The sequence below is a fragment of the Palaemon carinicauda genome, unplaced genomic scaffold (genome assembly GCF_036898095.1).
Source record: "Palaemon carinicauda isolate YSFRI2023 unplaced genomic scaffold, ASM3689809v2 scaffold589, whole genome shotgun sequence".
Taxonomy (NCBI): Eukaryota; Metazoa; Arthropoda; class Malacostraca; order Decapoda; family Palaemonidae; genus Palaemon; species Palaemon carinicauda.
Window position 1 is genome coordinate 53157 of NW_027171859.1, and position 25191 is coordinate 78347.

Here is a 25191-nt window from a genome sequence, read left to right on the forward strand (position 1 = left end):
TGGACAGTGGTCATTTCCATAGAAGGTATTTTTTTAACAATTCTGCATCTCTATTAGCTTCCTCAAAAACTCCTACTTCGATCACGCCATGGAAGCTTCCAGAAGAAATTTCTGATGCAATCTGAACCACGTGTCAAGTCGTAACAAAAGGGCAGCACGTGACCTTCCATGATGACATATTTCATAAACGAGGATTTCCCTCAGGCTCGGTTCCTCAAAATATGCTGACTCCACTAATTAAGAGGATGACATCTTGGTCAAAACTGGACAGTTCCCTTATCACGGCAGGCGCTCTCGTCGAAGCTCGGTTTACTTTCAAAATGCTGACGACAGTGAAGTGATAATAGGTTTGACCAAACAATACGGTAGTCGGATCTCCCCTCGCTGCTCACAATTTGAGAATAGATATTTTTGTCTCTTATAACATACCCTTTTAAAATTTTGTATTGCATCTACCCATGACAGTCACCCTTAAGGCTTTAGTAAGGCTCCAAGTTTCTGAAGCACAAGTTAATACTGGGAGGACCATCTGATTAAATAGTTTGTCTTTTTAGAGAAAGTGACATTAAGGAAATTTGCTTTTCATAATCCCATTTTGTTTACCAAAAAACTCTCCATTCCCTGCTTATCCAACTTTTATTTTCAGTGTCGTGTCCTGGGGAAACACTTGCTGTCTGTCCTAAGTATGTATATTCCTTAACAATCTCTAGATGCTCACCCAAAACCCTTATTTGTTGTCTCTCTGAATTTTCATTGAACTTTATCTTAGTTTTACTGGGATCAATTTTCATTCCTACATTTCAGAATTTCTCTATCCAAATCCTCCATCATCTTTTGGATTCTAAAGTGTGATGTACCAATCCAAGATAGAAAGAGTCTAAGTAGGTAGTAGGTTGGCCAGGACACCAGCCACCCGTTGAGATCCTACCACTAGAGAGTTATTGGGTCCTTTGACTGGCCAGAGAGTAATACATTGTATCCTTTTCTTTGGTCATGGTTCATTTTCCCTTTGTTGACACACACACACAGCAAATAGTCTGGCCTATTCTTTACAGATTCTCCTCTGTCCTCATACACCTGACAACACTGAGATTACCAAACAATTCTTCTTCACACAAGGGGTTAGCTACTTTCCTCTTAGTAAGGGTAGAAGACACTCTGTAGCTATGGTCAGCAGCTCTTCTTGGAGAAGGATCCTCCAAAATCAAACCATTATTCATATAAGAGGGAAGAAAGATCTGACGGTTTATGTTAGAAATATCAATCATTTGATTATTGTTAGGGAAAGACTTTTTCATCTTCTTTTGAGAGAGTTTGACTGAATGACCTAATAATATATCTGAGAGATGAAGGTTCCCCAAAAAGATAGTTTTGATTGGGAAGATAAATGTCGCCATTAAGCTTTCTGTTGGATTCAGAAACAATGAAGGAATTTATGTGGATTTGACGAGGATCTCTAGCAGTCATTTTTATGTGATGCTAACAAGCACAAAATGATCGTCTTGAACTAATATTGATACTTGTTAATTATTAATTATTTTTCCTATGTAATAAAAAAAAGTCAAGTAAGCAATATTAATCTCCACAAAAGACCAAGTGTATAAAGGACTTGCTTCCTGTTTCCAATTGGATAACCTGAGAGAAAGTCAACCCAGATCCGGAAAAGAAAATGACTGATATAACTTTGATTTTCTTCAAAAATAGAAAAGAAAAAATTTTTATGGTTTCTACCTACACAACAACACCGATATGTTTACTGTTCGGAATTGGATAGATGTAAATTCCCCCCCCCCCCCTTTTTTTTACAGTCTCTAGTGAAGGCCGGGTTTTTGGGGGTTAGAAAGGTCCACGTGATACCATAGGCTGTGAGTAGAGGGGTCTCGCTCGATTTCTTCAAAGTTTTCTGCTGATATTCCAGAAAATTTGACTGTTTTTGGAATCCAGGCTAATCCCTTTCACGTGCTGTGTGCCAAACTGCAAAGGAAATTAACGAACTGGACCGAAAGTGAGTGTTTTCCTTTCCAAATGCTGATGAAGAAAAAGCATGCTATCAAGAGAGCCAGATATGTTCCTAACTATAATAATAGGGGAAGCACTATATTTATTGTTTTAAGAATTACAATTGCATTATATTGTTTGTGTGGTATTGGCCTCTTGTATAAGGATGAAAAGATTACTGAACTGTGTACAAAATTACTTTGGTATTCACACACTTTTCCCCTTGCTACTTACTATTGAATCAGAGACATCCCTCTTTGATAAGACAGTTTGGAAGAAACCCATAGCTTAGAGAGTTGCAAACAATAACAGTGGAAAAAGGGAAATAAATCTGTCAAAAATTTCAAGTAAAGAACCACATTCATTCCTTATAATCAATCGACCTACTCATGCCGACTCCTTCCCCCACTCACCCACTGACCAACAGACCAGGCCTGTATTCGAGACGGCCTTGGCCAGGCGGCCCACACCTCCCTCCCTCATCGTTGTCTCGGTCTACACCCCTGGAGACTGAAGAAGAGGAATCCTTCCTAATTTTCTTCTTCTTCTTCTTCTTCCCCTGTTTTGCATTGCCTATTCTTCTTGTTAATGTTGACACATAATCAGTTCCTATTAATATTTGGGCTACTTTCTCCTCTTCCTTATTCGCCCGTACGTCGTGTGGTAGGCCTAATCAGATCTTGGGCTTAATTTGTTAATGGCAACATCTGTTCCATCTACGGGGAATACTCATCTTTATTCTTTATCTTATTTTGTTTTGCCTTTTTTTTTTGGTTTTCTTTTCAAGTTTATTTCATTTTATTTTCGATTTAATATTTTGTAAAGACAATTTCTATGTTTTCGTCTTATTTACCAAAAGCTCTCCATTCCCTGCTTATCCAACTTTTATTTTCGGTCTCGTGTCCTGGGGAAACACTTGCTGCCTGTCCTAAGTATGTATATTCATTAACCATCTCTGGATGCTCACCCTTGTTTGTTGTCTCTCTGAATTTTCTTTGAACATTATCTCGGATCAATTTTCATTCCTACATTTCAGCTTTCCCTATCCAAATCCTCCATCATCTTTTGGATTCTAAAGTGTGAAGTACCAATCCAAGATAGAAAGAGTCTAAGTAGGTAGTAGATTGGCCAGGACACCAGCCACCTGTTGAGATCCTACCACTAGAAAGTTATTGAGTTCTTTGACTGGCCAGACATTACTACATTGGATCCTTCTCTCTGGTTACAGTTCATTTTCCCTCTGCCTACACATACAGAGAATAGTCTGGCATATTCTTTACAGATTTTCCTCTGTCCTCATACACATGACAACACTAAGATTACCAAACGATTCTTCTTCTCTCAAGGGGTTAACTACTGTACTCTAATTGTTCAGTGGTTACTTTCCTCTTGGTAAGGGTAGAAGAGACTCTTTAGCTATGGTAAGCAGCTCTTCTAGGAGAAGGACACTCCAAACTCAAACCATTGTTCTCTATTCTTGGGTACTGCCATAGCCTCTGTACCATGGTCTTCCACTGTCTTGGATAACCTGAGAGAAAGTCAACCCAGATCCAGAAAAGAAAATGACTGATATAACTTTGATTTTCTACAAAAAATAGAAAAGAAAACAATGTTATGGTTTCCACATAACACACCAACACCGATATGTTTACTGTTCAGAATTGGATAGATGTTAATTCCCTTTTCTCTTACTTGAGGGTACACTCGGGCACGCTGTCCTGTCTTGTTTCTCTCCCTCTTGTTTATTTAAAGTTTTTATAGTTTATATAGGATATATTTATTCTAATGTTGTTACTCTTCTTTAGAATTTTCTTTTTCTTTGTATCCTTTCCTCATTGGGCTATTTTCCTTGTTGGAGTCCTGTGGCTTATAGCATGCTGCTTTTCCAATTAGGGTTGTAGCTTAGCAAGTAGTAATGATAATACCAGATCTGCACAGAAATAATCATTAATATATATATATATATATATATATATATATATATATATATATATATATATATATATATATATATATATATATATATATATATATTTATATATATTTATATAAATATCATACAGGTTTCGTTGGATGATATTCAACATCTTCCTTTCACTATCCTAGTTTTGTTCCTTTCCAGTTTCCAAATGTATCTAAACAGTACATCTCATCTTGAAATGATTTGTTTTTATTAGAGCGATCTTTCGGACTGCACTCCGTCGTTCACAATCAGGCTACGATGAAACCTTGATTCATTTCACGTCAAAAGGACAATAGAAATGTTCCCACATATGATGCAATTGTCCAGTAGACGTGTCCCGGCACAGCACCCCCCCCCCCCCAACTCCGTCCTTGGATTACTCCTCTGGAAACCGAAGAAGAAGAAACCTTCCTATATAGAATTCGATTCCTTGTTGGAGTAGTTCTTCTTCTTTTTCTTCTTCTTCTTCTTCTTCTTCTTCTTCTTCTTTTGGTTGGCCTTGCTTCTTCTTCTTCTTTTACTTAATGTTGACACATAATCAATTTCATGTAATATTAAAGCTATTTTCTCCTCTTCGCTCCTACATCGTGTGGTAGGCGTAATCAAAGTCTAAAGAGATCATCATCATCATCTTCATCGTCTCCTCCTAAGCCTATTGACGCAAAAGGAATTGGTCAGATTTCACCAGTCGTCTCTGTCTTGAGCTTTTAATTCAATACTTCTCCTTTCATCATCTCCTACTTCACGCTTTATAGTCCTATAGGGCTGGGTCTTCCAGTTCTTCTAGTGCCTTGTGGAGCCCAGTTAAACATTTGGTGAAATAATCTCCCTTGGGGAGTGAGAAGAGCATGCCCAAACCATCTCCATCTACCCCTCACCAATATCTTTCTGAGGGCTTTGTTCTCAAATCTACTAAATCTATTGGAGATTGTTTCATTGCCATACCACGACTCATGTCCATAGAGTATCAAGAGATCGCTTTTACTCATCCTTATTCCTTCTCTTATTTTGTTTTGCCTTTTTTATTTTTTGTTTTGTTTATTACATTACATATTTAAATTAATATTCTTCTGTAAAGAAAAAGACTACATTTTTGACTTGTCCAGTCTCTCTCTCTCTCTCTCTCTCTCTCTCTCTCTCTCTCTCTCTCTCTCTCTCTCTCTCTCTCTCTCTCTCTCTCTCTCTTGTAGGTACGAAATGAAACTCTTTTCCTCAGCCATGTTCCAGAGAACATTGTTTCTGGTGGCAGTCTCAGAGAGAGAGAGAGAGAGAGAGAGAGAGAGAGAGAGAGAGAGAGAGAGAGAGAGAGAGGTGGTAAGACATTGATTTACCCTTCCCTTCTATTCATTGTGATCAATCTTAATGCCATCTCTCAACAGAAAGATGAAAGAAATGAATAATTAGTAACATAACTCACTGTAATTATTAGAATCAGTAATGTCATGTCATGTAATGAATATACACATTATATGAAAGAAGATTGCACTTTTAGAAAAATGTAATTTCAAGGTCATTTTTGTAATTCTTTTGAGTTCCGCACATAGGTGTATTACTGACAATGGATAGACGTCAGTCCCCAGAGAATGACAGTCGAAGATACCTTTTATTGGCTAAGTAAGAAATAACGAGAGATGAGTGAAAAGTCCTGTTAGTTGGGTTTATGTTTTCGATACAAAATAAGAAAATGATCAATGAAAACAACATTCTTGTTGGTTATTATTTGTGGCAAATGATAATAGGTTGACAAAGTCACATGAAGGATCTCAGGATTTTCTTGACTAAGATGAACAGGATTGGAAACATATATCTTAAGATGTGTTTCTTTGGGAGTATCTTTATTTAGATCCTTCTATCTAATTCTTTCTTATTCTTTCGTGAATTTTGTGAAATAAGAGAAACTTTATCAATATATGTTGGGGATATTTTCGAATATGATTTTTGGTTTGAATATCAAAAGGGTCAAAAATTACCGGATATTTTTTTTTCCTTGAAAATTTAAGATCACACATCATTTCCCTTTTCGACACACACACACACATACTGTATATATACATGTATGTATATAATATATATATATATATATATATATATATATATATATATATATATATATATATATATATATATATATATATATATATATATATAATATATATATATATATATAAACAAAAAACCAATGCAGCCATTTTTATTCCACTGCAGGACAAATGCCTCAGACATGTCCTTATTCATATCTGGGGTTTGGTAAGTTTTCATCAGCACGAAAGCCACTAAAGACTGGCGATGGTGGGAGACTATGGTCTGGTCGCTTACAGCAAATCAACCAAATATGGGTGGCCCTGACTAGTACAGCTTTGCTGATCATGGCCATACACAAACTCTTCATCACGTTAAGGTATCCCCACTTACATATATATATATATATATATATATATAATATATATATATATATATATATATATATATATATATATATATATATATATATATATATATATAAGTGATGAAAGTACATAGACGTATGCCGATGAAATTTTAATTATATTTATCAACAATTTCTATAATCAGGGATTATTGACTTTTTCAAAGAGTGGTATCTTAATAAATACACAATTTAATAGAGATGTCAAATTGTAACTCCTGTACCAGTTTACACTTTGGATGTCCTGGATTTCCCCAGCAACAACCCATAAACAACTGCTCCTCCCTTCCCCATCCCTTCCCCACCTCCAGGGGGCACCTTGGCTCAATACGTAGTATGTGTTTTGCGAGTGACTTTTCGTTCCTACTTTGTGCTTGTTGCATTTTCTGTCTGTCTCTCTCTCTCTCTCTCTCTCTCTCTCTCTCTCTCTCTCTCTCTCTCTCTCTCTCTCTCTCTCTCTCTCTCTCTCTCTCTCTATATATATATATATATATATATATATATATATATATATATATATATATATATATATATATATATATATATATATATATATATATATATATAAACATACGCACATCATTGTAACATACATAAACATTAACGTTTTCATAGATATATATTCATTCTTGTGTAACTATTCAAGTTGCTCCTCCTTTTAATCTGTTTCATTTTCTTTATTTTTATTTGTCGTATTTGAAACTTCGTTTAGTCTGTGAGATGTCTATATATGGGGTCGTGAAGCACGGGGCGTAGCTACTCAAGATCATTGTGAGATCAACATATAAAAATCTAGAGACGTATCAAAAAACATCAAGCATTCTAATGGGATATGAAGAAACAAAACTAGGAAAATTAATATTTATTGAATATTACAAGAGAGAAACTATAGAAAACGAGACTAACTTGGAAAAGTAGTAATCAGTATTTATGAAACAAATCAACTTTTTCATATGAAAAGCATGTCTGTAAAATTCTTTGCAATGGCAATTTATATTCCATTTAGACTGTAAAATAGCTTCTATAGTTGACACATCTAACTTATTCTTCTCGTCTGTCCATTGAGCAGTCATCATAGAATAGTCACGCTCCACACTTGCATTCTGAGCAGGAATACTGGATAGATATTCACACAAATTGATATCTCAGAATACTGTTCCGGGAAGTCTAACTGCTGAATGATGGAAAACCATCTTTCATGACACATCTTGGTCATCCATTCATGACGTTTGTTCTTCATTTGTTGATCAAGAATGTTTTTAATAGTTGACTACACGCAAAAAAGCAGGTTCTCATCAACTTTTACTCTTTTATTATTATTATTATTATTATTATTATTATTATTATTATTATTATTATTATTATTATTATTACTTGCTAAGCTACAACCCTAGTTGGAAAAGCAGGTTGCTATAAGCCCAAAGGCTCCAACAGGGAAAATAGCCCAGTGAGGAAAGGAAACAAGGAAAAATAAAATATTTTAAGAACAGTAACATTAAAACAAATATTTCCTATATAAACTATAAAAACTTTAACAAAACAAGAGGAAGAGAAATTAGATAGAATAGTGTGCCCGAGTGTACCCTCAAACAAGAGAACTCTAACCCAAAATAGTGGAAGACCATAGTAGAGAGGCTATGGCACTACCCAAGACTAGAGAACAATGGTTTGAATTTGGAGTGTCTTTCTCCTAGAAGAGCTGCTTAAGAATCTATTCTATCCTTACCAAGAGGAAAGTAGCAACTGAGCAATTACAGAATAGAAGTTAACCCCTTAGGTGAAAAAGATAAGTTTGGTAATCTCAATGTTGTCAGGTGTATGAGGACAGAGGGGAATCTGTAAAGAATATGCCAGAATATTCGGTGTCTGTGTAGAAAAGAAGATTGCGTCTGTTCCCAGACTGGAAGTACATCCAATAACATCCATGAAAAGACATTAAAACTTCCTAAATTAAACCATTGTTCTCTAGTCTTGGGTAGCGTACTAGCCTCTGTACCATGGTCTTCCACTGTCTTGGGTTAGTGATCTCTTGCTTGAGAGTACACTCAGCCACACTATTCTATCTTGCTTCTCCTTATCTTGTTATTTTGAAGTTTTTATTCTCTTGTTATTTTCAAGTTTTTATAGTTTATATATGAAAGATTTATTATAATGTTATTGTTCTTAAAACTGTTTGTAGTTTTTCTTTATTTCCTTTCCTCACTGGGGTATTTTCCCTTTTGGAGTCATTGGGATTATAGCATCCGGCTTTTCCAACTAGGGTTGTAGCTTAGCTAATAATAATAATAATAATAATAATAATAATAATAATAATAATACCATTGTTAGTAGTACATTTGTACAATCGTTTGAATTGAATGCTGGTACACTGTATGAAAGGCCATGGCTACTTCTCCTGCTATTATCCTCATTTCTTCATCTGTGTTTTTCTTGATAATGAACATTGTTATTTCATCATCTTTTGAAGTGGAGGAAATGCTTTCTTTGTGCTTTGCCAAAGCAAAGTGTCACGTGATATCATTCTTCCCGACGTGTTCAATACTGGAATTGTAATGGCATAAACCACAGGTTGCTTCAATTTTATAGGTAGTAGGTTGGCCAGGGCACCAGACGCCCGTTGAGATACTACCACTAGAGATGTATTGGATCCTTTGACTGGCCAGACAGTAATGCACTGGATCCCTCTCTATGGTCACTGCTTATTTTTTCTTTGCCTACACTTACACAGAATAGTCAGGCCTATTCTTTACATATTCTCGTCTTTCCTCATACACCTGACAACAATGAGATACTTAACACTTCTTCACCCAAGGAGTTAATTACTGTACTGCAATTTGTTCAGTGTACTTTCCTCTTGGTAAGGGTAGAAGAGACTCTTTAGCTATGGTAAGCAGCTCTTCTAGGAGGAGGACACTCGAAAATTAAACCATTGTTCTCTATTCTTGGGTAGTGCCATAGCCTCTGTACCATCGTCTTCCACTGTCTTGGGTTAGAGTTCTCTTGCTTGAGGGTACACTCGGGCACACTATTCTATCTTCTTATTATTTTTTTTTCCTTCCTCTTGTTTTTTGAAATGGTGTGTTGGGCAGGCTTAATAGAAGGGCCATGGATGCCTGGTGGTTTATCAAGAGGTTGTCTTTTCCTTTTTCTTCTCAAAACCATCCTTACTGTCCTCCCTTCAGTTGAAGTGGCTATCCTGGAGGGTATTTAGCCTTGCATGGTGTATCGGCTCCTCCATGTTGACCAGTTTTTCTGACTTTTTACTGTAGTCTATGGGTATCATCAATCACTTTATTTATAATTCTGTACATATTGTTTTTTTGTTATAATTCTTGTTAATCTAGTTTTTAAGTATGATGTCTCTTTTTTTATTTCTATTAACTCTTATGCTGTCTGGAGACATTGAGCGAAATCCGGGACCAGTACGTCCTAGATTTCGTCAATGTCGTCTTATGTATTGCAATTTTCGTGGTCTTCATGCAAATATCCAAGACACAGTTGCGTCCAGACAGTATGATATTCTTTTGTGTTCAGAAACTTTGGTTTCCAGTATGAGGCACTCATCTGAGCTCCTTATAACTGGTTTTTAGAAGCCAATAATGTGGAAACGTGATGTCATCCCTGGGGTCAGGGGAATGGCGGTGTATATTAGGACCGAGTACCCTGCCTCTCCTAAGTCCTGCTATCAATGTGGATGTCATGAGATTCAGGTAATAAAAGTTTGTGGCAGGCATAACAACTTTTATTTGTGTTCGATCTATCGGAATCCAGACATGGATGATTCTATCTTCGATTGTCTTCTTACCATTATGGCTAAGATACAAGAAGATGATAGAAAGGCTTCTTTTGTCTTTGTTGGTGATTTCAATGCTCACCATAGGGAATGGTTAAGTTCTATCTCTCCTACCGATCGCCTTGGCTTAAGAGCTTTAGACTTTGCCTCTGAATCAGCATGTGAGCAAATCATAAATTAAGCTACTCACAGGTCTGGTAATTGCTTGGACCTCGTATACACTAACTCCCCTGGCGTTATAACTAGTAAGGTTTGTTCTCCAGTCAGGACATCTGATCATGCCTCGATTTCATTAGTAGTGAAGACAGAGCAGCCTGTCCCTGATATATCATACTCTTGTAAGATTTATATGAAATCCCAAGTAGAATGGAATGGGATTTTGCATGATCTTTTGTGCTTGAATTGGTCACAATTATATAGTAGTGTAGATCCTTTTGTCCCTTTGAATGAGATTCTAGTCACCATAATTGATAGGCGTATCCCTTCTCGTGTGCTAAGGTACCAAGTGAAGGACAAACTGTGGTTCAATGATGATTGTAGACGTGCTTATTTGGAGAAGCAGGAGGCCTATCACCTTTGGAAGGGTAACAGATCAGATTTTACCTGGAATAACTATACTCAGCTTCGAGCTTTTGTTCAGAGTTTATGCCTCAACTGAAAAGGAGTACAATTTAACCATAAAAGAAACCCTTTCTGGTACAATTCAGGAACATAAATGGTGGTCTACCCTTAAATCTGCTGTCTTTGGTGTATATGCAACAGTTCCTCCTTTACTTAAACCAGATGGCTCAGTCACTCACTGTCCAAAGGAAAAGGCAACCCTTTTGGCTGATGTTTTTGACAGTAAACAGAGTAATGAAAAACTTGAACTTCCTCATTCCTTTTTTCCTGAGGCTAAACTAACTAGTTTAGCTTTTCGATCTCGTGAAATTATAGCTCTGTTGATGGACCTTGATGCTTATGGAGGTGTAGACCCAAATGGTATTTTTCCATTGTTTTTTTTATAAAGACAGCAGATTTCTTAGCTCCAAAGTTATCTGTCATTTTGCGCAAGTTAGTAAGAAGAGCTTTCAGCACTTATTGGAGAATTGGTAATGTTACTCCTCTATGTAAATGTGTTTGTGGTAGCTCAAGTCCCACTGATTAAAGCCAAATTTCCATAACTCCCATATTATCTAAAGTTTTTTAACGTTTTCTAGCAAAATGTCTTAATAGGTTTGATGAAGGTAATCATCTACTCCCTAGTTTGCAATTTGGTTTTCGTAAAGGCCTTGGAGCATGTGATGCCCTTCTTACAATCTCCAATGCTGTACAGAAATCCCTTGATTGTGGTCAGGAAGTTCGTATGATTGTCCTTGATTTTAGTGCTGCCTTTGACCGTGTTAATCATGAGGCCATTGTTTTCAAACTGAAAAAGTTGGGATTGGTGGGTCGTTTCTTAACATTATTATTGATTTTTTAAGTAATAGCTCTCAAAGAGTTGTTGTTGATGGGCACCATAGTGAGTATAGGAATGTGATATCCGGTGTTCCACAGGGTAGTGTTCTTGGCCCATTACTTTTCATACTATGTACACATGACATATGGTTTGGCCTAGAAAACAAGCTTGTAGCATATACATATGATGCTACTCTCTTTGCATCAATTCCATCCCCTGAATGTAGATCTGCGGTTGGTGAATCCCTTGATAGAGATTTAGCTAAAATTAGTGCATGGTGCAAATTATGGGGTATGAAGCTGAATCCTAACAAGACTCAAAGTATGATTGTAAGTAGGTCAGGGACGGTGGCTCCTCAACATCTGGATCTCAGTATTGATAATGTTTCTTTAAATTTGTATGACTTTTAAAATTTTAGGTGTGATTCTCGACAGAAAATATACTTTTGAGAAACACATTAGGTCTGTGTCTTCTTCAATTGCACAAAAAATTGGCTTACTGAGAAAGTCTTACAAGATTTTCGGTGATCAATCTATTCTGAAGAAGTGTTTTAATTCTTTCATTCTACCTTGTTTTGAGTATTGTTCTCCTGTCTGGTGTTCAGCTGCTGATTCTCATCTTACTTTGTTGGACAGAAACTTACGGTCTATTAAATTTCTTATTCCTGATCTAGATATTAATCTTTAGCACCGTCGTTCAATTAGTTCATTATGTATGTTGCATAAGATTTTTCATAACTCTGACCATTTTTTACATTCAGATCTTCCCGGACAATTCTATCCTGTTCGTAATACTAGGCAGGCAGTTCATTCTAATAGCCAGGCCTTCTCCATCATGAGGCTCAATACTACGCAGTACTCTAGAAGTTTTATTCCAGCTGTTACCAAAGTGTGGAATGATCTTCCTAATCAAGTAGTTGAATCTGTAAAACTTCAAAAGTTTAAAGTTGGAGCAAATGCTTTTATGTTGACCAGGCTGACATGAGTCTTTTCATAGTTTATGTAGGACATATCCGTTTTAACGTTGTTAATAGTTTATATAGGACATAACTGTTTTGACGCTGTTACTGTTTTTAGGATGATATATTGTTAATTTATTCTCATTATTTATTTATTTCCTTATTTCCTTTCCTCACTGGGCTATTTTCCCTATTGGAGCCCTTGGGCTTATAGCATCTTGCTTTTCCAACTAGGGTTGTAGCTTGGCTAGTAATAATAATAATAAGAATAATAATAATAAAAATAATAATAATAATAATAATAATAATAACAATAATAAAAAGGAAAGTAAAAAACGAACACAAAGATATTAATTGTGTTCATTATTTCTTACCATCGACACTCGTTGATAGGGCGAGAGCTGTTGTATAAAAGATAATATGGGTGAAATACTTCTTCGATAAAGGTTTAAATGAAAAGCCATCGATAAAAAGACTTCTTCAAAGACACATAAAGTGGAATGACAAATGATGAATCAAACCGTCTGTGTATCTCATTTCCTATAAGACCCCCAAAGTAATGAGAGAAAACTTCAAAACTGCGAAAATTCTGATACCAAACAAAACAAAAGATGAAGTGGCAACTGAAATGAAGATTAGGAAACTTCTCTCTGTGGAACACGTGCTCGCCAGTTGTCATGCTGCCGAAGAGAAGGGGTGTGGCCGAGCCTCTGGAAGGTCAAGTACGACATTTCTGCATTTGTGGTTTTTGAGCCAAGACCTGTTCCTCCTCGGGTAATTCCTCCTCCTCCTCCACTGTCTATCTTACTTCGTCTTCTTCTTCTTTTCTAGGACATAATATGCCTTTGTAAGTCAGTTTTTGCACCTGAAAAATAAACAAGTATTTGGGCTCCTGAAAAAAAAAAAATCTAAAACTATCTTGTAACAAATTCTGTGATAATTATGTGATGTGATATATATATATATATATATATATATATATATATATATATATATATATATATATGTATATATATATATATATATATATATATATATATATATATATATATATATGTGTGTGTGTGTGTGTGTGTGTGGGTGTGTGTGTGTGTGAGTGTCAACCTGGGAAATTGGTAGAATTGCAAATGAAAGAACATGGAACGAAGCAAAGGCCGTAATTCAGTGCAAAAATCAGGTTAACAGATATATCATTTAATGGTGTCTTATTAACTTAACCAATAATATTGCTTTAAATTTAAACTCCAAAATGTTTAAACCTGATCTTTAAATTAGAAAAAAACATTATCAAGTACAAGAATAATGTGTAGGTTAGACTTCATTACAGTGCTTAAAGTAAAGTAGAAAAGGAGTTCCATTTTGTAATCTACTTATATTTGGTTACCTTGGCATAAGCTGCACCTTTTCACCTTTTGATTAAACTATGTGATGCTTCTCTTCTCGTTTACCTTTCTTTCTTAGGACTCTATTTTTCCATAGTGTTTTATCTTTTGTATGCGAACGATGTAGGAATAAACACGTAGTGCTAAAGCCTCTGTGTCATGGTCTTCTACTGTTCTCATGCTTGAGGGTACACTCAGGCACACTGTTCTATCTAGTATCTCTTCCTCTAGTTTCTCTTCCTCTAGTTTTGTTGAATTTTTTATTGTTTATATATGAAATATAAATTTTAATGTTGTTACTATTCTTAAAATATTGTATTTTTCCTTGTTTCCTTTCCTCACTGGGCTATTTTCCTCACTGGGGCCCCTGGGCTTATAGCATCCTGCTTTTCCAACTAGGGTTGTAGCTTAGCATTTAATAATAATAATAATAATAATAATAATAATAATAATGATAATAATAATAATAATAATAATAATAATAATAATAATAATGATAAAAGGTATTGCCTAATTCTACCTTTTATTCTGCTATGGTATTCGTTTAGAATAGAATATGACAGGTGACTCTATCATATACATATGTATGTTTACATATGTGTATGTTGTATTGGTCATATCAATTTAGATTATACATGAATTTAGTCAATGAATCCTCTATTGATTTACTCAGTCTATGAAAAACGAAAATTATAGAATGACAGCAAGAATCTCTGGGTTTATAAATACTAAAGAAGAATTGAAAGTTGGTAATTGGAATGTTAGAACCATGAATCTGATTGGGAAGTTACAGCAAGTGGAGAATGAATTTATGTAAAGGGATTGGTAACGAAATTGTAGACCAAGGTAATATATATATATATATATATATATATATATATATATATATATATATATATATATATATATATATATATATATATATATATATCTATATATATACTAAGGTCTACATTACAGCTCTACTCTCTGACTTGTTTAACAACTTGTGACTCTCGAGTGAAAATATGTAACCAAAACTTGAACACAAAAACAAAAAATGAGCATCGCTCTCAAAAGATCGAATCCTACTGCAATACAAAAGAAAGAAGAATCACATCCTAACTTTAGGACAACTAATTAATAATTAAATCCTTCATAACATTCGGTACTACACTTTTAAACTCTGTCAATGCAATACTGTGCAACATTACTCTTAATATCCGTAGCCCATATTGTATTACAGTACAAAATACATAACAGTGCTCATGAATGAAATCAGTGTGTTTGAAGTCGAAGCTATCATTAAAAAACTCAAGAGATGGAAAGCCCCTGGATACGATGGAATAACTGTTGTAATTTATATAGAGTATATTTATTTTTGTTAAGAGAGGGGCTTGGGCCCTGATCATAGGGATATATGGTCAGTCTCTGGGGCATTGACACTGTCCCTTGCCTCTACCACTCATAAATGACCTTTATATATCGAATTTTTCCTTAACTTTGATCTGATTGTCTTTACGACTGACTTGGGTTATATATATATATATATATATATATATATATATATATATATATATATATATATATATATATATATATATATATAGTTTAATATATAAGAACTATACATATACTGTATATGCCTACATATAAAGGTACAAATAGATTCATATTCAAATGCATATGAAGGTAAATCTATTGGAGATTGTTTCATTGTTATACCAAGACTCTTGTCCATAGAGTAACACTGATCTCACTAAACTGATATACTGAATAGTCTCATTTTATATGTAATTTCAGGCGATTTGACTTCCACATTTTATTTAACCTAGCCATTGTCTGATTTGTTTTCTTCAATCTTTCATTAAATTCCAATTCTAAAGACCCTGTATTGGAGATCACAGTTCCTAAATACTTTAAAGATTCTACCTCATTAATCCTTTCTCCCTCCAATGATATTTAATCTTCCATTACATACTCTGTTCTCATCATCTCTGTCTTTCTTCTATTTATCTTGAGCCCAACCTCGTGTAATATTTCATGTACTCCGGTAAGCAAGCATTGCAAATCCAGTGGTGTTCTGCTAATAAGGACAGCATCATCACTATACTCTAGGTCTGTTAAATTCCTATCATTAATCCAGTGTAATCCTTCTCCACCATCTCTGACTACTCTACATATTACGAAATCCATGAGAAGGATAACCAACATAGGTGACAACACATTCCCCTTGAGTACACCGCTGATCACTGGAAATTCATTTGATAAGACTCCATTAACATTAACTTTGCCCTTTCTGCCCAAGCACAGACTTAATCAAATTTATATATTTAAGAGGAATTCCATAATAACATAGGACTCTCCACAAAATTAGCCGGTGCACAATATCAAAGGCTTTTTCATAGTCCACAAATGCCATCACAAGGGGATTTCTATATTCTACGCATAGATTTAGTAAGGTTTGAGAACAAAGCCCTCAGAGGGATATTTGGAGTTAGAAGACTCAGGCCTACATGGCTGAGGACCATGAAGCGCGATGTAGATGATGAATGGAGAAGTATTGAATTGAAACCTCAAGAGAGAGACGACTGGCAAAATCTAACCGAGGTCCTTTGCATCAATTGGCGTAGGAGGAGATGATGATGATGATGATGCATATATTTGTATAAATATGTATATGCATACAGTATATATGAATATAAGTAGATATTTACATATATGTGTGTATAGAGTTTGTATGTATGTATGTATATATATATATATATATATATATATATATATATATATATATATATATATATATATATATATATATATATATATATATATATATATACGTGCATAAATATGCAGATTTACACTGTTTTATATATTTATGTATATATATATATATATATATATATATATATATATATATATATATATATATATATATATATATATATATATATATGTGTGTGTGTGTGTGTGTGTGTATATATATATATATATATATATATATATATATATATATATATATATATATATATATATATATATATATATATATATATATATATATATATATGAAGAGAGAGAGAGAGAGAGAGAGAGAGAGAGAGAGAGAGAGAGAGAGAGAGAGAGAGAGAGAGAGAAGCGACACAAAATAGGAACGAAAATGACAGATTAAGTGGGGAAAGGGGAGGGGGTGCGGGAGTGCGAGTTCTCGAGTCCGCCATGGTTCTCGGCGGGTGGGGGTGGGGGAATCAGGGATATCCAATTGGTATTTAAGGTCCAGGCCTCTGGAATCACAAGCACTCTTGTGGTGGCGTCCGTCAGATCTGCCCTGCTTCCTCCGTCGTCTCCTTCTGCAGGACACAAGACGTTGTTGTGTGTTGGACTTGGTCTCTTTGATAGTCAGTCATTCTCTGGAGACTGAGATATTTCTATTGCCAGCTCACCTTTCATGAGTTGATGAGAACAAAACTTTAGAAATGACACATTTCTAAAGGTGAAATATTCTTTCATACTATTTATACAGTTCTTTATATGGGGGCATTACTGTTTCTCATAATAACAGTGAGTTATATTTGAAATTACTCCTTCTTTTATATGTTAATGAGAGATGGTCTTGAAGCTGTTTCAGAATGACACTAAGATTGTTCACAGTTTTACTAGACTGAACTGTGATCAATCTCTTTTCAGACCACATGTCTTTCATCATAAAAAGAGAAGGAGAGTTAAACAAGTACTGATTACAGTCTAAAATTATATATATATATATATATATATATATATATATATATATATATATATATATAATATGTCTCTCTCTCTCTCTCTCTCTTTCTCTCTCTCTCTCTCTCTCTCTCTCTCTACAGGTCGTCATTGAAACGCCCTCCCTCAGCCATGTTCCAGAGAACATTGATCCTGGCGGCAATTTCAGCTGCCTTTCCATCAGTGATTTCTCAGAGTAAGTAAACCAAGAGCTTTGTGAAATTGTGCTGTGTCTGAGTTCTCATTTATGAAGTTGTTTACTGTTGCTTGCTTTACTCATTTTGTTTATGTTGAATATTCCTTTCATTTCAGTTTCACCGAGTGACCTAATTACTGAAAAACTACAAACGGCGTTTGGTCGCGATGATCCACACACGTTCCCCAGTTTCTCCAATTTCATTTATATTCGTGACAACATCAGGTTAGCTATGAATAACAAAAGAGGAGGTAAATTTAATTTTTGGTAACTTTTTGTGAAGAAAAAAATTAATTGAAAACATTCTGCGACATTTCATTACGATGTGAGCATTGTCATTTCTTCTAAGCTGAAGCTGATTTTTTTTTTCAGTTACCCCTTTGACTTCTTGAACTCGTCATTACAAGGCTTTTCAAATGTTGAGTGCACCGCCTTCCATGATTTTGAGGATGACAGAGTGGTAAGGAAGCATTATAAAATCTTCGTACTTTGTTACCTAATGATGTGTTTTTCTGAAAACAACTAAACAAAACAATTAATTGTTTGTGGCTCGTTTGATTTTGTATATCGTTTCTTTAACAAGAAGAAATGATTCATTTGTCTTCTTCCTAATTCTCATCTACTTCTAATTAATTAATACCACACAAATTCTCTGTCTCTACGAATAATTCCTGATCTTTATAGACAACACTGAACCTCACAGGACACAATTTGGAATTCGATACCAGTGAGGTCATAATAGAACGACAATTAACTGAGTTTACGTGAGTATCTCCAAAACTGACTTTACCCGTATATTACCTGTCCCTCCTGTATCATTGTTGAACAAAAATTCTTGTCGAATTTGAACTTTAACAGATAAAATATTAGTCAATTGCCGTTAACAATGGTTTTGTCTACTATCAGTTCGCAGATGCATAACTATACTCTGGGGTTGAGGTTCAGATATGATTATTACTCGCCGAATCCCTTCAATCTCTGCATCACCAGAGATTCTCTCGAAATGATCTTCCATGCTGAAAGAATCACGGTATGTGCTCCATTTTCTCTTCCTTAATTAAGTCCCTTATACGGTCAACTCTTATTGTTTAGTTTATTCATCATTTGCGTGTTTATAAGAACGATATACAATGGAGAAAATGTTCATCTAACTGGAAAGAAAAAATTATGAATGATTGGACAGTCTCGTGAAATTGGTGTTATGCCTGTGATTTCCCCCATGTCTATTTGTATCTTTCCTCTTAGATCAACATTTACTCAGATCCAGAAGTGTTTCGGGAGCTGAATGATCATCCAGAAGCAGTGGGAAAGGCTATAAATCTTTACCTTCCTCGCTTTGCCAACAACCTTACCACAACACTCAACTATATACTTTGCGAATATTCGTGGAAATATTTAGAATACCCATATATGGATGGCAGTTTCTAGCTTCAATTGGGATACCTGACTACCCCTAAATGGATTCCGGACTCTGGCAGCCGGTTGAGGTTTAGGGACTGCTGGCAGAGGCTGAAGAAGAAGAAGCCCCTTTTACATGTACCGTAGTTCCATGAAGAAGAAAGAGGAATTATACTATTGATACTAACATTCAGATATGTTCAAATCTTTAGCAATTGATAATCATATTTTCTTTTTCTGTGATTTTTTTGGAATGAAATTTGAAAGCTTACTATTATGGAATAAGACTTATTATTAATACCCAAAAATTTTTAAAACAAAAATAATGAAATGTTTTAAAGCAGTTATTTGTCTTATCAATGCTATCAAATAAAATAATTGGTCTATTTCGGTCTTCTTATCCTTATGATTCTTGATGATGAGAGAAATTTGAAACTATAATTGTACATCATATAGTTTTATATAAATCTATTCATGAATACAGTGTTGAATAAATATCTTTATTGATATGAAAAGGCCGAGAGACAGCAAATAAGAGTTATGGACGAACGTCTGGAGATTCTTAATGAATTTACATACTTAGGACAGACAGTAAGTGGTTCCCCATAACATAAGATAAAAAATAAAAGAAGTATAAACGTGGTAGCAATAGCTTTTTGTAAACAAAATGAGATTATCAAGGGTAAACTTCCATTCTCTCTCTCTCTCTCTCTCTCTCTCTCTCTCTCTCTCTCTCTCTCTCTCTCTCTCTCTCTCTCTCTCTCTCTAAAAAGAAAAAGTATTTCATCAAATGGTTGACCCAGTATTAACTTATGCATCAGAAACTTGGTCTTATTAAAGCCTTAAAACATAAAAAGCTAATTATAACTCAAAGAGATATGGCAAAAGTAATGTTTAATAGTGTTTCTCACTTTCGAAATCTAAAAGAAATAATTTTTGCCAAAAGAAAATCTTTTTAATTCTCCTCATCAAAGAAATACTATGGTATCTAAGGAAAGAATCAGTATTCATTTCCATAACTTAGGTAATTTGGATCAAGAATATTCGTCTTAACTCAGTTTCCAAAAAAAAAAGAAATAATACCAAAAACTCCTGACCATTTGGTAACAAAACAAAAATGTTCTCGTCTGTTCACAAGTGACTACGGGAAATTCATGACATAGAAAAAAGATGCTTTAAAACAATTAGCCTTTTTTGCCTTCAAAGTTCATAGCGGTTTTCTTCTCAGATCTTTGGATGTTGAGATCCAGTTGCCCGCTCGATTTCTTCAAAGTTTTCTGCTGTTATTCCAGAAAATATGACTGTTTTGGAATCCAGGCTAATCCCTTTCATGTGCTGTATGCCAGACTGCAAAGGAAATTAACGAACTGGACCGAAAGTGAGTGTTTTCCATTCCAAATGTTGATGAAGAAAAGCACGTCATCAAGAGAGCCCGATATGTTCCTAACTATAATAGTAGGGGAAGCACCATATTTATTGTTTAGATAATTACAATTGCATTATATTGTTTGTGTGGTATTGGTCACGGAATATCAGCCTCTTGTATAAGGATGAAAAGATTACTAAACTGTTTACAAAATTACTTTGGTATTCACACACTTTTCCCCTTGCTACTTACTATTGAATCAGAGACATCCCTCTATGATAAGACAGTTCGGAAGAAACCCATAGCTTAGAAAGTTGCAAACAATAACAGTGGAAAAATTAAAATAAATCTGTCAAAAATTTAAAGTAAAGAATAACATTCCTTCCTTATAATCAATCGACCTACTCATGCCGACTCCTTCCCCCACTCACCCACTGACCAACAGACCAGGCCTGTATTCGAGACGGCCTTGGCCTGGCGGCCCACACCTCCCTTCCTCTTCTTTTTCTTGGTCGATGCCCCTGGAGACGGACGAAGAGGAATCCTTCTTATTCTTCTATTCCATCTTCTTCGTCTTCTTCTTCTTCTTCTTCTTCTTCTTCTTCTTCTTTTGTTTTGCATTGCCTTTTCTTCTTAATAATGTTGACACGTAACCAATTCCTATTAATATTAGAGCTACTTTCTCCTCTTCCTTATTCGCCCCTACGTCCTGTGGTAGGCCTAATCAGATCTTGGGCCTAATTTGTTAATGGCAACATCTGTTCCATATACGGTTAATAACCATCCATATTCCTTATCTTTTTATTTTGTTTTGCCTTTTTTAGTTTTTTTTTTAAGTTTAGTCTCGTGTCCTGGGGAAACTCTTGCTGTCTGTCCTAAGTATGTATATTCATTAACGATCTCTGGATGCTCACCCATAACTCTTATTTGTTGTCTCTCTGAATTTTCATTGAACATTATCTTAGTTTTACTCGTATCAATTTTCATTCCTACATTTCAGCTTTCCCTATCCAAATCCTCCATCATCTTTTGGATTCTAAAGTGTGAAGTACCAATCCAAGATAGAAAGAGTCTAAGTTGTCAGTGGGTTGGCCAGGCCACCAGCCACCTGTTGAGATCCTACCACTAGAGAGTTATTGAGTTCTTTGACTGGCCAGACAGTACTACATTGGATCCTTCTCTCTGGTTATGGTTCATTCTCCCTCTGCCTACACATACAGAGAATAGTCTGGCATATTCTTTACAGATTCTCCTCTGTCCTCATACACCTGACAACAGTGAGATTACCAAACAATTTTTCTTCTCCCAAGGGGCTAACTACTGAACTGTAAGTGTTCAGTGGCCACTTTCCTCTTAGTAAAGGTAGAAGAGACTCTTTAGCTATGGTAAGCACCTCTTCTAGGAGAAGGACACTCCAAAATCAAACCATTATTCTCTAGTCTTAGGTAGTGCCATAGCCTCTGTACCATGGTCTTCCACTGTCTTGGATAACCTGAGAGAAAGTCAACCCAGATCCGGAAAAGAAAAGGACTGATATAACTTTGATTTTCTACAAAAAATAGAAAAAACCATGTTATGGTTTCTACCGACACACCATTCCCTTTTCTCTTACTTGAGGGTACACTCGGGCACGCTGTTCTCTCTTGTTTAGTTAAAGTTTTTATAGCTTATATAGGAGATATTTATTCTAATGTTGTTACCCTTCTTAGGAAATTTATTTTTCTTTGTGTCCTTTCCTCATCGGGCTATTTTCCTTGCTGGAGTCCTGGGGCTAATAGCATGCTGCTTTTCCAACTAGGGTTGCAGCTTAGCAAGTAATAATAATAATACCAGATCTGCACAGAAATAATCATTAAGATATATATATATATATATATATATATATATATATATATATATATATATATATATATATATATATATATATATATATATATATATATATATATATATATATTTATATATCATAGAGGTTTCGTTGGATGAAATTTGACATCTTCCTTACACTATCCTAGTTTTGTTCCTTTCCAGTTTCCGAATGTATAAAGATGTTTCATCTCATCTTGAAATTGTAATTTTTTTGTTTTTATGAGAGCGATCTTTCGAACTGCACTCCGTCGTTCACAATCAGGCTACAATGAAACCTTGAATCATTTCACGTCAAAAGGATACAAATACGAATTTTCTGCCTGAAAATGAATGGTACTTTGGAAGCAGAGTTGAGACAAGGATGGCAGATAAAAATGTTTCAGGGGCCCTTGGACCTGAAGTTTGTCGGTTTCGAGTGAAGTGTTTGAATTTCTACAAAGAGTTGTCCGGACAAATCAGTCAAAGGTTCAGAGGACTGAGCGATGTATTCTCTTTATTAAATACCTGTTGTAGCCAGAGTAAGTGCAGTTAAAAGTCTAGTGCCACTCTTCAAAAAATTCCCTCAGCTTATTCATGATTTTTGCAATAATGGATGGCGGTCACTTACTTTTCATGAAGAATCATTGACTACTTCCAATAACCCCACTGAGTTTTGGTGTTCAGTTCAAACACTTAAAAGTAGGGATGGAACACTTTTGTTCCAAAATCTGTCAAAATTTATGTTATGTCTTTTAGTTTTGCCTCATTCCTCTGATGCAGTGGAGAAAAGATTTTTCTCAGGTCAAACTAATAAAGACAGACACAAGAAGTAGATTGAATACTGTTAGATGTGTGAAGATGAGGCTGCTTGTAGCGCCGCCCACATAAGTGACGTCATTGTCCACGTCACGGGCTATCTGTATTTCCTTCCGCTGGGAATCAGTTGCAATGAAGACACGAAATCATGCAGACTTGCATTTCCTGATCCTGCCCAGCTTAAGATCTACAAATACCGAATCAGTAAAGGGACTGTTATTAAGCAAAGGCAACGGGGGAGCAGTTCATTGCTATCAGTGGGAGCCTAGTAATTTGTTGATAAGCTCTACTCAAAATGTATTCAAGCATATGTAGCTGAATAGGCAAAAGACTTGAGTTAGTATCTTTGTAGTTTTATATTTTTTAGTAAAGGTTTTCATATAATCATATTGTGCAGTGATAGTGTATTGCATCAACTTCAATATATTTTTGTTCATGCAAACTATTAAGAAATAGATTTATCAAATATCTAAACAATATTATAAATCTCTCTCCAAATGTATATTGCACGACTGAACGTCACTGTACAATCACCATCACCAGGCAGCAGATAGCAACTTGGCTGCCAGCTTTAAGATGTCTAGCAACAGCGGAAGATTGAAAGAATTTTAATCAATTAAAAATACTTTTCTTAACCACATCCTCATTAACTATAACGCATCTTTTAAGAGAATATATTATATACATTTTGGATACTATTTCATATTATTTGGATACGTTTTGTACATTCTGGATACGTTTTTGGATGCATTTATGTTTTTCCCCACTTGCAACACTAGTGCTCACCACTCGCCATGCATGTCTCGAGGAGGTGAAGGGGTGTGGCCGAGCGCTTATGGAATGCACTAGCTTCTCCAGAGGTGCTGATGGCCTCTGGAAGGTCAAGGACGACACAGCTGCATTTTTGGGTTCTGAGCCAAGAGCTGTCCCTCCTCGGGGATTCCTCCTCCTCTGTTTTTCTTACTTCGTCTTATTCTTCTTTTCTGGGACATAAAATGTCCTCGGAAGTCAGTTTTTGCACCTGAATAATAAAAATGTATTTAGTTTTCTGAAAAAAAAAATCAGAAATTTATAATTATCTTGTTACAAATTCTGTGATAAATATGTGTTGTGGCATATATATATATATATATATATATATATATATATATATATATATATATATATATATATATATATATATATATATATATAAACATTCACTTGAAGAGCTAGAAGACCCAGGCCTACATAGCTGAGTACTATGAAGCGTGAAGTAGATGATGAATGGAGAAGTATTGAATTGAAAGCTCAAGATAGAGACGACTGGCGAAATCTAACGAGGCCCTTTGTATCAATAGGCTTAGGAGGAGATGGTGATGATGATGAAGACGATGATGCATATATATGTATAAATATGCATACGTATACAGAATATATGAATATAAGTAGATATTTACATATATGTGTGTATAGTATATATATATATATATATATATATATATATAATATATATATATATATATATATATATATGCACATACATACATGCTTATATATACAGATTTACACTGTTATATACATGTATATATATATGGGTGTATATATATATATATATATATATATATATATATATATATATATATATATATATATAGAGAGAGAGAGAGAGAGAGAGAGAGAGAGAGAGAGGAGAGAGAGAGAGAGAGAGAGAGAGAGAGAGAGAGAGAGAAGCGGCATAAACTAGGAACGAAAATGAGAGATTAGGTGGGGAAAGGGGAGGGGGGTGTGGGAGAGCAAGTTCTCGAGTCGGCCTTGGTTGTCGGCGGTTGGGGGGAGGGTGGGGGGGGGGGTGGTAATCAGGGATACCAAAATATTATTTAAAGGTCCAGG

General features: G+C 35.1%; 1 protein-coding gene across 2 annotated transcripts; it reads left to right on the forward strand.

Moving 5' to 3' along the window:
* Window positions 1–17201: 17201 nt before the first annotated feature.
* On the forward strand, window positions 17202–19622 carry LOC137637220 (uncharacterized). Of its 2 annotated transcripts, none has more exons than XM_068369482.1 (7): window positions 17202–17308; window positions 17800–17891; window positions 18008–18116; window positions 18264–18351; window positions 18576–18655; window positions 18798–18921; window positions 19137–19612. In XM_068369482.1, exons 2-7 carry the CDS (start codon window positions 17828–17830, stop codon window positions 19317–19319), a joined length of 648 nt encoding a protein of 215 aa, XP_068225583.1. In that variant the 5' UTR covers window positions 17202–17308; window positions 17800–17827; the 3' UTR covers window positions 19320–19612. The 2 variants fall into 2 exon arrangements, with proteins under 2 accessions (XP_068225583.1, XP_068225584.1); XM_068369483.1 differs by having other exon boundaries at window positions 17292–17429; window positions 19137–19622.
* Window positions 19623–25191: the final 5569 nt, after the last annotated feature.